This window comes from Dasypus novemcinctus, chromosome 24 (genome assembly GCF_030445035.2).
Source record: "Dasypus novemcinctus isolate mDasNov1 chromosome 24, mDasNov1.1.hap2, whole genome shotgun sequence".
Classification (NCBI taxonomy): Eukaryota; Metazoa; Chordata; class Mammalia; order Cingulata; family Dasypodidae; genus Dasypus; species Dasypus novemcinctus.
This window is the reverse complement of record NC_080696.1, coordinates 29,557,084-29,570,917: the sequence shown is the minus strand read 5'-3', so window position 1 is coordinate 29,570,917 and position 13,834 is coordinate 29,557,084. Positions and strand designations below refer to the sequence as shown.

Genomic DNA, 13,834 nt, shown 5'->3' with positions numbered 1-13,834 from the left:
TTGCAGATGACATGATCCTATACATAGAAAACCCTGAGAGATCTACAACGAAGATTCTAGAACTCATAAATGAGTTTAGTAAAGTCGCAGGTTATAAGATCAATGCGCAAAAAATCAGTAGCATTTCTGTACACCAATAATGAGCAAGATCAGGAGGAAATCAAGAAACAAATACCATTCACAATAGTAAATAAAAAAATCAAATACTTAGGAATAAATTTAACTAAAGAGGTAAAGAACTTATACAACGAGAACTATACAAGATTGTTCAAGGAAAACAAAGAAGACCTAAATAAATGGAAGACTATTCCTTGTTCATGGATAGGAAGACTGAACATTATTAAGATGTCTATCCTACCAAAACTGATCTACACATTCAATGCAATCCCAATAAAAATCAATGCAGCCTTCTTTAAGGAACTAGAAAAACTAACTATGAAATTTATTTGGAAAGGAAAGAGACCCCGAATAGCCAAAGACATACTGAAAAAGAAAAACGAAATTGGAGGAATCACACTACCTGACTTCAAAACATACTATAAAGCTATGGTGGTGAAAACAGCATGGTATTGGCATAAGGAGAGACACATAGACCAATGGAATCGAATTGAAAGCTCTGATATAGAACCTCACATATACAGCCACATAATATTCGATAAGGCCACCAAACCCTCTCAACTGGGAGAGAGTGGCCTATTCAACATATGGTGTCTGGAGAACTGGATAGCCATATGTAGAAGAAGGAAAGAGGATTACCATCTCACACCTTATACAAAGATCAACTCAAGATGGATCAAAGACCTAAATATAAGAGCCAAGACCATAAAAACCTTAGAAAGCAGTGTAGGGAAACATCTACAGGACCTTGTAATAGGAAATGGATTTATGAATATCTCACCAAAAGCACGAGCAGCAAAAGAACTAATAGATAAATGGGACTTCCTCAAAATTAAAGCCTTCTGCACCTCAAAGGAGTTTGTCAAGAAAGTAAAAAGGGAGCCCACACAGTGGGAGAAAATATTTGGCAATCATATATCTGATAAGAAACTTATAACTTGCATATATAAAGAACTCCTATATCTTGAAAATAAAAAGATAAACAACCCGTTTAAAAAATGGGAAAAAGACTTAAACAGACACTTCTCCGAAGAAGAAATACAAATGGCAAGAAAGCACATGAAAAAATGTTCCAAATCTCTAGCTATCAGGGAAATGCAAATGAAAACTACAATGAGATACTATCTTACACCCGTAAGATTGGCAGCTATGAAAAAAACAGAAGAATTCAAGTGCTGGAGAGGATGTGAAGGAAGGGGAACACTCATCCACTGCTGGTGGGAATGCAGAAGGATCCAACCATTCTGGAGGACACTAAGGTGGTTTCTCAAAAAACTAGCCATAGATTTGCCATATGACCCAGCAATACCACTGCTGGGTATATACCCAGCAGAACTGAAAACAAGGACACAAACTGATATATGTACACCAATGTTCATAGCAGCATTGTTCACTATTGCCAAAAGTTGGAATCAACCCAAATGCCCATCAACAGATGAGTGGATCAATAAAATGTGGTATATACACACAATGGAATACTACTCGGCTGTAAGAACAAACACACTACAAACACATGTGATAACATGGATGAATCTTGAGAACCTTATGTTGAGTGAAGCAACCCAGACATTAAAGGACAAATACTACATGACCTCAATGATATGAAATAAACAAGCTGCCCTAGATAGCAAGAGACTGAACGATAGGCTTACAGGAAATCGGAGGGTGGAGGAAGGATATGAGCCGATGTCTGCAGGGGTGGAATTTAAGACGAGATGGTGGTAAGTATGAACACAATGAAGAGATAAAAGGGGGGCAAGGGGTTGCCTTTAGTTGGGGCTTTGCGGGTTTGAGGGTGGCTGGGGAGGGACGGATGGGTAACGTTGCCCAAAAGTGGGGAGAGGATGGGGTAGCATACGAACACAGGAGAGGGTCAGGTGTTGGTGTAGAGTAAAATGCCGAGAAAATCATATCAAAATATAATAAAGAGGGTTACCTGTTTAGAATGCTCGGAGGGGAGGGTCTGATGCAGGATGGGCTCCTGGGGAATGTCTAAATGCTCATTCTGCCAGAGTGGGTGACACCATGGGGTAGAAACCCAAGTAGTGATAGTGGGGGTTGACCCACATCCTGGGGAGGACTAATGCCATCAAATAGAGGGAACTGTATCCCTCGAGAGAAAGGGTGGCTCCCAGGGCATTGGGGCAGTTGAGCAAGTTAGGCCCTGAACACTATTCCATCTATCTCTGGAAGTGGCTCCTCAGGAAACGGAGGTTGGCTGTCACTGTGGGCACCAAGGTGGAAGGGAAAATGGACGTTAAATGTGTGGAACCAAAGTAAATGGGGGGTAAGAGAGGAGTTTCTTGAGAGTACACAAGGATGGATATAAAACATGTAATATTACACCATAACATATAGGAGATGACAGACTGATAATGTAAACCATAATGTAAAACATAGGATAACTAAAAATGTAAAGAACTGTATATCCTAAAGTATGCACCATAATGTAAGCACAGATGTCACCTTGTTAGAAAGCTAATGTCTCAGACTCTGTACATCACTTTAAGTAAATATGATATGAATAGGGCGTAAGAGTATCACTGTGGAAGGGAAAAGGTTTTCTGGTGGATGTGTGGGAGTGCTGTATATTATATATATGCATTGCTGTGGTCTAGGACTCCTGTGAAGAAAAGCTGAATAATTAGGGGGGGGGAAAAAAAAAAGATAGGATGTAGAATTTTTTCAAGTCAACATTCTTTATCTAAGTTCTTTATCTAACTTTATCCAAGTTCTTTATCTATCCTTTAAACCTATCGCTATATGCCATTCCCTAGTAAGGGACCATGACATTATATTGGGCTTCAAATTTCGGGGAGTTCTGGATCACAGAGTGGTTCAACAATGGCAATGGAAGGATACTGGTATGGGATACCAATGACAGGTGATATATGGCTGACAGGGAGCTGTACAGAACATATGTCCAGGGTGCATGGTAATGTTTGGATATACTCATAGTGGCAACAATTAAAAACCACAGCAGGGGGGGTACTGGGTTCCTGGCCAGTGGTGCTCTGTCATGGTCCCTAGGGGAGCAGCGACAGTCTCCCAGGTACAGTGGCGGGGACCGGGAGGGAGTGAGGGTTCAACAGTGAGCCCCTGATGCTAATGACTATGCTTGTGAGCTGATAAACCTAAAATAAGAACAAGGCCTAGAGCAACATTGTGCCTGGGAATTTCCTCCTGTCAGCCTTCACGTCAGTCAAATGTGGCCAGTCTCAAAGCCAAACTCAGCATGTAAATGCAATGCCTTCCCCCCAGCGTGGGACATGACACCCGGGGATGAGCCTCCCTGGCAACGAGGGACCACTATCAACTACCAACTGATGATGCAACTGGAAAATGACCTTATACGGAAGGTTCAATGTGGATCAGCAGAATATCCCTGTCTACATAAAATAACATGACTTTAAAATGCTGTTTGACCTAAAGTAAGGGGGAAATGGAAAGGAGAAATGAGTTTATATGGCTACGAGTTTCTAAAAAAGAGTCTGGAGGCTGGCAGAAGGATTGCCCTCATGCACAACTGAGCAGAGTCAGAGAGACAGATAAAGCAAATACAACCCCCAGATATTGGTTCCTTTGAGGGCTAAAGAGACCCATGGGAGTTATGGTCATGGCCGATGGGGTTAACTACCAGGGCAGATGGCCCCTCTTTGGAAATGGTGTTTATGTGTGATGAATCTGGACTCAGATGGGATCTCCCTTCATAAGACTTTCATGCTAATGTGCTGGAGGTGCAGTTAATGTTGGGGTTTAAGATATATTTAGGGGATTTGAATTTCTGGACTGACAATATGATAGCCAGTTCCTGAGCCTCAACAGACTCCAGCACCTACAATCTGATCTATTGGACTTACCACACTCAGCTAAGATGGAGTTGAAGAAGGACAACCACCACACCATGGAGCCTAGAGAGATTACAACTGAAAATGGGAGGATTGCATCCAGCATCCATGTGGAATCTGAGCCTCCTCTTGACATAGAGGTGCAATGGACACAACCAATCCAATGTCCACATAGAAGAGGTGGCATTGGATTGGGAAAAGTGGACATGGTGTACTATGGGTATGGGGAAAGGCAGGAAGAGATGAGAGGTAGAGGCATCTTTGGGACATGGAGCTGCCCTGGATGGTGCTTCAGAGGTAATCACCGGACATTGTAAATCCTCACAGGGCCCACTGGATGGAATGGAGGAGAGTATGGGCCATGATGTGGACCATTGTCTATGAGGTGCAGAGGTGCCCAAAGATGTACTTACCAAATCCAATGGATGTGTCATGATGATGGGAATGAGTGTTGTTGGGGGGAAAGAGGGGGGGTGGGGGGGTGGGGTTGAATGGGACCTCACATATATATTTTTAATGTATTAGTACAAAGTCAATAAAAAAAATAAAAATAAAAGAGTTTTAGTACCTGTGAATATTCTTCCAAACATCCTGGTTGATACCCCATACCCTGATGCTAGTGGAAAACAAAATTAATTTAAGATTCTCACCACTGTATTGTCAGACTCAAATCACCTTTCAATGGATGCCTCAAACTTTCAGGAAGGTTTTCAGTTTCCATGTTCCCAATACTGCCATGGAAGAATCTCTGCTGCAGTCACTGCTTTGGGCCCCATGTTGGGTGCCAGATGTCAGAGTTGCGGACCCGAAGGGTATTGGGAGTGAAAGACAAAGAGAGATTGGGATCAGGGAATCTGAGAGTATTGAAGCCTCAAGCTCATCAGACAAGTTTATTGATCTCAGGGGTTTCTTTATATACCCCCAAGCAATTGTGAGAACCAGCAACTATTCTTGCTAACTATTCCCATTACCTTAACCTGTGTAACACAATGGGATCAAATGCTATGATTATAATTCAAAGTACAAAATTTCAATGTTCTATCATATTGTTGAGAAAACATACCCATAAATCTTGTTGCCCAGGTTGTTCCATTCTACCTAGTCCTCGTTCCACTTGAATGTACACATCTCCTTGCTAGATTTATTACCTGCATGTATAGCTATGGAGACAGCATGACTCAGTGGTCAAGGAAGAAGCTTGCTACCATGGAAATGACATGCCTTTGTTTCCCTCATGAGTGTTTATATGTTGGAGTTTGATGCTGAAGCCTTAAGCTGGAGCCCTGGGAAGTAAGCTCACAGAGGAAAGAGAAGCCAGCACAGGGAAGAGAGGAATGTTGAGCCCAGGAAGAAGCAAGCCCTTGGAGGAAAGGAACCTTGAACCCAAAGAGAAGCAAGACTCTGAAAGGAAGGAACCCAGGAAGCCTGAACCCTTGCAGCCATCGGCAGCCACCTCGCTCCAAATACACTTTGTTGATGGAATTAACTTATGCTTATGGCCTGGTATCTGCAAGCTCCTACCCCAAATAATACCTTTTATAAAAGCCAACCAGTTTCTGGTATTTTGCATCAGCACCCCTTTGGCTGACTAATACACATGGTATGCAGGATATGATTTTGTAGGGAAAAATAAGAGAATAGTTCTTTCTTAAAGCAAAATCATTGGCTATTGAAAAATTTTAAAAAGAGAAAAATACAGGATAAAACCTGAAAGAATAGGAAAGTTGCAAAGGATTTGCAGAAAAAGAATTTTGCTTTTCATGGTTATTGCTGGATGAGACATAATGGGTTTTCCAATAAGATTTTTATAAACAACATATACATGCAAATTTGAAATTTGCTTTTTCCCATTAAAATGACAGCATTTTCTGGGATTATTGTTCTGCTTTTAGTAGGTGATTGAAAGAAGTTTTATTAGCCTTATGAGTAATTGGCCTAGAAGGCAGTTATTATGTTTCTTATCACAACAATTCACTGCCCTGCATGTAGTCTTTAATATGAATGCATTTTTAAGAGAATCAAGTCATCTTCATTTTTAAAAAATTTTTTATTTATTTATTTAATCCTCTTCCTCTCCCACCACTCTGCTATTTTTGCTGTGTATGTCCATTTACTGTGTGATCTTCTGCATCTATTTCTCTTTTGGTTTTCTCTTCTCTTTTTTTTTCTCCTCTAGGACTGAACAGTATTTGTTCCTGGGGACCACTGATATGGAGAGGGGTTTGATGTCAATTGTGGCACCTCAGTTCCTGGTCTCCACTGTGCTTCACTTTGACTCTCCCCTTCATCATTCTTTTGTTGCATCATCATCTTGCTGTGGTACTCACTTCCACGGGCACTGGCTCACTCTACAGACACTGACTCACCGTGTCACTGGCTCATCATGTGGGGCATGCTTCCTCTTCTTCTTTTTCACCAGGAGGTCCCAGGGATCAAACCCAGGTCCTCCTATATGGGAGATGGAAGCCCTATGACTTGAGGCACATCTGCTTCCCCTCATCTCCCTTTTAAAATATCTATGTTTGTAAAGGATCATACTACCTCCAGAATATTGTTTTAATCTTTCATTGTCACTTTGGTTAAATAAGGAGCTGAGTCTTGTTCATGGTGACCTATGATCTTATTTCATATACATTACAAACCTCCTGGCAATTTTGACATTTTGCATTCCCTCAACCAAATCCTAAGTATGTCTCCTTGATCAAAGATTTCTGCAGGGGTCCCAGAAAATAAAAAAAATTGTGGGAAACAAAGGTATGTTATTTCCATGGAAGCAAGCTACTTCCTTGACCACTGAGTCATGCTGTCTCCATAGCTATATGTGCAGGTCATAAATCTAGCAAGGAGATGTGTACATTCAGGTGGAATGAGGACTAGGTAGAATGGAACAACCGGGGCAACAAGATTTATGGGTATGTTTACTCAACAATATAATGGAACATTGAAATTTTGAACTTTGATTTATAATCATAGATATTGATCCATTGTGTTACACAGGTTGAGGTAATGGGAATAGTTAGTTAGGATAGTTGCTGGTTCTCACGATTGCTTGGGGTATATAAAGAAGCCCCTGAGATCAATAAACTTGTCTGATGAGCTTGAGGCTTCAATGCTCTCAGATCCCCTGATCCCAATCTCTCTTTTTCTTTCATTCCCAATACCCTTTGGGTCCATGACTCTGACAAAAAATAGTTAATTTTTTACCTTATAAGAAGAGAAATTTTAAAAGTTGTTAGGATTATTTGGTATGTTGGGACTTGCATGGGATGTGTTGTCAAATTAAAAAGAATTTTCTAATTTTCTGTTGGTTAAATTTGAGTGGGCAAAATGTTATTCATATAAACATTTCAGAAATTATATGAAGTTCTTAGAGAGTTGTCAAGATCTTTACTGCTCATGATAGGCACTGGTGCAGATTTGTAAGGTATTAGACAAGAGTGCAGTATTATTAGTCATTCAAGTTATTCTTTATAAAATGCTCCATTCCACAAAATAGCCAAGTTGCCTGGTCAGTTACATTGTATTCTTCTGGTGCTTTTTTTATCTTCAGCAAAAATAAACAAATAAATAAATAAATAAATGAACTTTAAATGAGAAGTAAGGTAGCATATTTACCTTGCTCCATCTGTCAACATCACAACACTTGTAAAACTGAAAGTTCAAGAGGTGTCAAATACCTTGCAAAAAGGACCCTTTAAACATCTTTAAATGGACTTTATACAATCTCTACCACCTCCAACTTTAACCTTATACCCAATTACAATTAAACTTATCATTTCAAGTTTATGAAAATCAAAATATAACTATTAAAAGTCCTCACTGGAGACATGGGGAGTGTTGGAGATTTGGGCCCGAAGGGTATGGGGAATGAAAGAAAGATAAAAAGAAGAATGAAAGAAAGAGGAAGAAAGAGCAAGAGCTGGGATCAGGGGGTCCATGAGTAGAGTCTCATCAGACAACTTTATTATTTACAAGGGGATCTATATATACCCCAGTCTACATGAGAACAAGCAGCAACATGCAGTTTACTATCAGCATTACTCATAGTCTAAGGAATTCAAAAAGTCTTATCTCAAGGTACAAAGTCTAAGTGTTCAATTTACTCATCTTTTCTTTCAGCCTTTAGCAGCTTCTTCCTGTTTGCTGGGAACTATTTATTACTGCACTCCTTAGGTTGCAAGCATAGTGATGGAAACAGCATGTCTCTCCTTGTGAGACCACTGTGCCTCAGTTTCCAAAATTCCCCTTTTTGTTTTATTATTTGTTAGTTTGTTTAGTTATTTAATTCTCTCCCCTTACCCCCACCCCATTTTCTGTTCTCTGTGTCTATTTGCTGCATCTTCTTTTCCACTTCTGTTGTTGTCAGTGGCACCGGGAATCTGTGTTTTTGTGTGTGTGTGTCAGCTCTCTGTGTGTGTGGCACCATTCCTGGACAGGCTGTACTTTCTTTCACACTGGGCAGCTCTCCTTATGGGGTGCGCTCCTTGCACATGGGGCTACCATATGCGGGGGACAACCCTGCATGGCATGGCACTCCTTGCGCGCATAAGCACTGCACATGGGCCAGCTCCACATGGGTCAAGGAGGCCCGGGGCTTGAATTGCGGACCTCCCATGTAGTAGACAGACACCCTAACCACTGGACCAAGTCCACCTCCCCCCTTTATGTTTTACTTGAGGTGACCATGCCTGTCTTAGGTTGCCCTCCTCTCGAGAGTCTTACTCATCATTGACTACCCACCAAGCTCTTTGACTTGAGGAGATTATTGAAGTGCTTTGGCTAGCACCAGATTATTTGCATGTCCCATGGCTGTTACACTTTGCAATTTTCTTTGAAAGCACTGTCCGGCACAGGCAAGAATCATGAGCAATAGAACAAATATCTTTAGCCCTATTCCTAAAGCTGACAGGAAATGCTGTGCTTTCCACCAATTAACTGGGTTAAATTTTGTAATATGTGAAATCATATCTGAGAAAATATCCTTATCATTTGCTACATGAATTTGATTATGAGACATCTCTAATATCTTCCTTTGTAATTCAATTATTTTCAGAGAGATATTACTTTTATGGCCTAATAAATGATTCTTAATTTTTCCATACTATATTTGATGTATTATATGCAAGCAGAGTTAAAAAGAAATTACTTTCATTCCAACCACATCTCAACCCCCTTCACAAATTCAAATTATACAATTGACTTCTAATATGTAACACAGCTGATTTCAAATCATTAACTCAATTATTTAACTGCCCAGAATCTATATGCTCTTGACTATGGCACAAATCACTAGCATTTTTATGCCAATTATGTACCTATTGTGTTCGTACTTTCATGTAAAGCTATCGCAACAATAGCAGCAACTGTAATGACACCAATCAGTCCCAAAATGCTTATAATAAGCAGTCCAATAAAGCATCTAGTCCATTTCAAGAATTCTTGTGCCATATGTAGCAATAACTGACTTTCAGGAGATGACTGCCAAATTCCACGTCATTCTCACAGGTATCCAGATGCCTTTTCTTCTTCTGGCCATCACTATTGTTTCTTCATTGATATTCACCTTTATAGTGGAGCCACTTTTGCCTTTTCTCAGGTTTCAGTGGTAGGGCCCTGGATCTTTACAAAGGAATGTGTCAACAGTCCTAAAAGGGGTTTAGTGGAGTGGGCAGGGACATGACAGCCACTTGTTACTACTAGCAGGTATCCCAGATGCTTTTTCATAATCTGAGGGTGATTTACAACAGTCTATCATGTCTGTCTTGCTTTTAGTATTTGCAATCCACCACTGGATAGGGATGGCAGTCTTTAGAGTGACCAGACACTATTGGTTTAAATCTTTCACTTTTAGCAGGACCTCCCATGCTGTACACAATTGCTTTTTTATATTGCACTTTTGGCCTCTTTCCAGAAATGTGATTAAAATCCAAGGGATACTTGTGTAGAATTTTGCTTTTGCCACAAACTCCACCCAAAGCCAATATTGGTGCTTGCCACATCCAATTCATAGGCTAAGTTAATATCCACAATTTACTTTCCTTTTATTATTATTTAAAGCAGCTGCTGGAGGTTTTCTATTTCCATGAAGGACTTTTCCCTATTAATACATACAATGGTTTTAATATTTGAGCTAAATGAGGGACGAAAGATTTTCAGTATTCCAGCCATATTACAAACTACATTAACATGAGAAAACATTGTACTTTATCAATTACAGCAGAGGTAATAGTTTTGTTTTACCCAACTAAACAACATTGAAGAATTAGAGCAGCAGGGACCTCACAGTCCATCCCAACTGTCTGCCCACCCCAGGCTCTCAAGATAAGATACCATTGTTTCTGCTGTTTCTTTTAATTTTATAAAAAGGATTACTTATTAACATAATGTCATCAGTAGCATTTTTTAGCCACAGATTTCTTCTGCACAGCCAGATTCTTTGCCACAAGGCCAGGGCAGATGGTTGGCCAAATACACAGCCTTGGGGAGGCACTGCAAAAGTCTATTGTTGACTTTTCTACAGGTAGGAGAATGCAGGCTGGCTTGACTTGCCTAAGGAAATACTAAAGAAAGTCTTAGCACATTTTAAAACAAAGTGATAGTGGCATAGTTGGATATTAATTTTTTGCAACAAACTAGCAATATTTGGTACTGCTCCATACTACAATGGTATTACTTCAATTTATGATAAAAATTTGCTTCTATGACACACACCTTTTTATATTAATTAAAGCCATAATTAATCCTATTGTACTTTTGTTTAATATTATGTTGAAATATTGGTAAATTTATACACTCTTAAGCATTCATATGAACCTTTTACTCATACAACTTTAGTTAACAGGGTTTAAAAATCTTGATAATTTTATAACACTTTTAAACACCTTCCATTCAATTTATAACATATTAAATGAACTCAACTATTTAGTTTTTCTTTCAAGGTAAAAAAACCAAATCTCTTGTAATTAGTTTGGAATAAAAAACTACTTTTCAGGATTTGATTTTGAGAAAGCAGGTTTGAAAATCAATTTCCTTTAAAAGAGATGAGACCTTTTTTTCTTTGAACACTGAGGAAATGATGAGGTTAAAGCACAAGAAGCTATTTTGATAAAACAGACTTTCTTTGTATACTGATTATTCAAGATGAAAACTTTCTATAAACTTTTACCAAAGCAGGCTAATGACTTGAGAGACTTTGAGAAAGAAGAAAATTTTAACTTTGCATTAGTATACTACTTGATACTAAACTTTTTAAAACTTTATAGACAGACCCATCAAATCTTGCTTAACTTTAGCCATAAAAATTTTTTTTCCATTAACCTTCTACACTTTCAGTATTCATTCAGGTTTTTGTCACACATTTTATTATTTCTTAATAATCATTTTTCTTAGGACAAAATCATCTCCTGTTTCCTTAACAATAAAAACACATTCCGTATATCCCACATACATAAGTTACCAAAACAATTTTTGAAACTTTTCAGGCAAACTTTTTCCAAAATATAATTCTATCAACACTAAACAAACTTGTTAAAATAATGAACTTTTCTTCATTTTAAATACTTAGTAGCATGTAATACCAGAAATAGTCTTTTAGAAGCAGGTTGGCAGGGGAGGCTGGCTGCCAACAAGTTTTCTTGTTATAAAATTACCTTTTACTATTATTATTATCAATTCAGGTTTTGTTTAATAATGACTTTTTGCAATTATCCACTTAAGTACCTTAATTTAAACAATGCTTTGTTAAACTTCTTATAATTATATTATTTTAAGACAAATTTTACCTTCACAGGACACATTCCCTTACCCAAAGTTACTACAATACCCTTTACAACTTACCACATGCATTCAAGTTCCATTCTGCATATGTTCTTTCTGATTTTATGAAGACCAGCTGTCTTATTTTAGGACAAAAAACACTTTTTTAAACAAATGTATCAACTTTTAGTTAGCACTTCTACAAAATTTTACTTTTCAAAATATTTATTCAAGTTTTACATCCTTTATTTTGTGAATAAAAATAAACTATTCATTTCAACTTAGGCAAGAACCATTTTTTTTATGAAGAGACATAGTAATTTCATTAATTAAGACTTACAATTTTTTATCATTGTAGAGATCCCATTAACATTTAAACTTAAGTATTAATATAAGCACTTATTTAATTTTTGGCCATTTGAACAAAAATCTTAGAAATTTTTATTTATTAATTTATATCACCATCCAGAGGTATCAAAATATAAACTGACATTGAACAAACAAACACAAAACAATTACAACACATTAATAGGAACATACAGTTTACAGTTGTCTCATAATTCTTACTTTCTTACTTTTTTGGGATAGCTGTTTTTAAGTTCTCCATCATAGCCCATCTTAGACTTTATAGTTTTTAAGATTTTTTCTGGAATCCATGTTGCCTGTAACATGTAAGCTTGTGCTTGGAAACATTTTTATTAGTTATCAGCAATCAGTCAAGATAACTTGAGCAGCATAAATGTAGTTAAGCTCTTATTTAGCAGTTTAGAACACACATTTTTTGGATTACTACTCTGTAAGACTATACTGAGACTTGAAGTTCAGGAGTAAAATGTTGATTTAAAACAAAAAATTCCTTTTAACACCTTGATAAAAATTTTGTACTAGTTTTATTATTTTGGTTAAATAGGCGCAATCAGAATTAGCATGGAAACAAAACAGAACACTAATGTTGCTATGTTTATCTCCTTTTCCAGGAGTTTAATTCTATTAACACCCACTAGCCCACAACTACATTATTATGTAGACAGCAGGGGTTTACAGAGTTGCTGCCAGAATAATTTCCTTATCTTAGTTAACACTTTAACAGAGAATTTTCTTACAAGCCTGATTTCACTAATAAGGACTTTATTTAGTATTTTTACCTGTTTTTAAATTTTCCCATAGTTTAAAAGGTATTGGTTCATGATGGAACTCAGCACCTCCTTGAGGATTATTAGCATCTGATGGAGTTGGTCATGATGTAACCGGAAAAGCTGATAAGAATTGCGTGGCCTCTGGATCCCCTTGTCAAGATCCTTGCAATAAACAGCATATGAAGGTTGTTTGAGGAGTGAGGTTGGAAACAACTTTTTTTTTTAATCATACAGCAATGGTTTATTTTTTTGTCTTTATTTTTTAATATTACATTCAAAAAATATGAGGTCCCCATATACCCCCACTCCAGCCACCCCACTCCACGCCCCCATAGCAACAATCTCCTCCATCATCATTAGACATTCATTGCATTTGCTGAATACATCTCTGAGCACTGCTGCACCTCATGGTCAAAGGTCCACATCATAGCCCACACTCAACCACTTTCCATTCAGTAGGCCATGGGAGGACATACAATGTCTGGTAACTGTCCCTGCAGCATCACCCAGGACAACTCCAAGTCCTGAAAATGCCTACACATCTCATCTCTTCCTCCCATTCCCCACACCCAGCAGCCACCATGGCCACTTTCTCCACACCAATGCCACATTTTCTTAGATTACTAATCACAATAGTTCATGAATAGAATATCAGTAAGTCCACTCTAATCCATATTCTATTCCTGCATCCTGTAGACCTTGGAATGGTTGTGCCCACTCCACAGCTATATCCAGAGGGGGCTTAGATTCCACATGGATACTGGATGCAATCCTCCTGCTTTCAGTTGTAGGCACTCTAGGCTCCATGGTGTGGTGGTTGACCTTCTTCAACTCCATATTAGCTGAGTGGGGTAAGTCCAATAAACCAGAGTGTAGGTGTTGAAGTCTGTTGAGGCTCAGGGCCTGGCTATCATATGGTCAGTCCAGAGATTCAGATCCCCTGGGTATATATTAAACCCCAGCAGCAACTACAGTTCT

General features: G+C 38.4%; 1 protein-coding gene across 1 annotated transcript in view; it reads right to left on the bottom strand.

Moving 5' to 3' along the window:
• Window positions 1–12,149: 12,149 nt before the first annotated feature.
• LOC101414428 (ornithine decarboxylase-like) overlaps window positions 12,150–13,834 on the bottom strand; it is a 77,264-nt gene continuing 75,579 nt past the window's right edge. Inside the window, 1 exon segment of the mRNA XM_071211603.1 lies at window positions 12,150–13,018. Within this exon segment, the coding sequence (XP_071067704.1) occupies window positions 12,937–13,018 (82 nt within the window). The 3' untranslated portion in view covers window positions 12,150–12,936.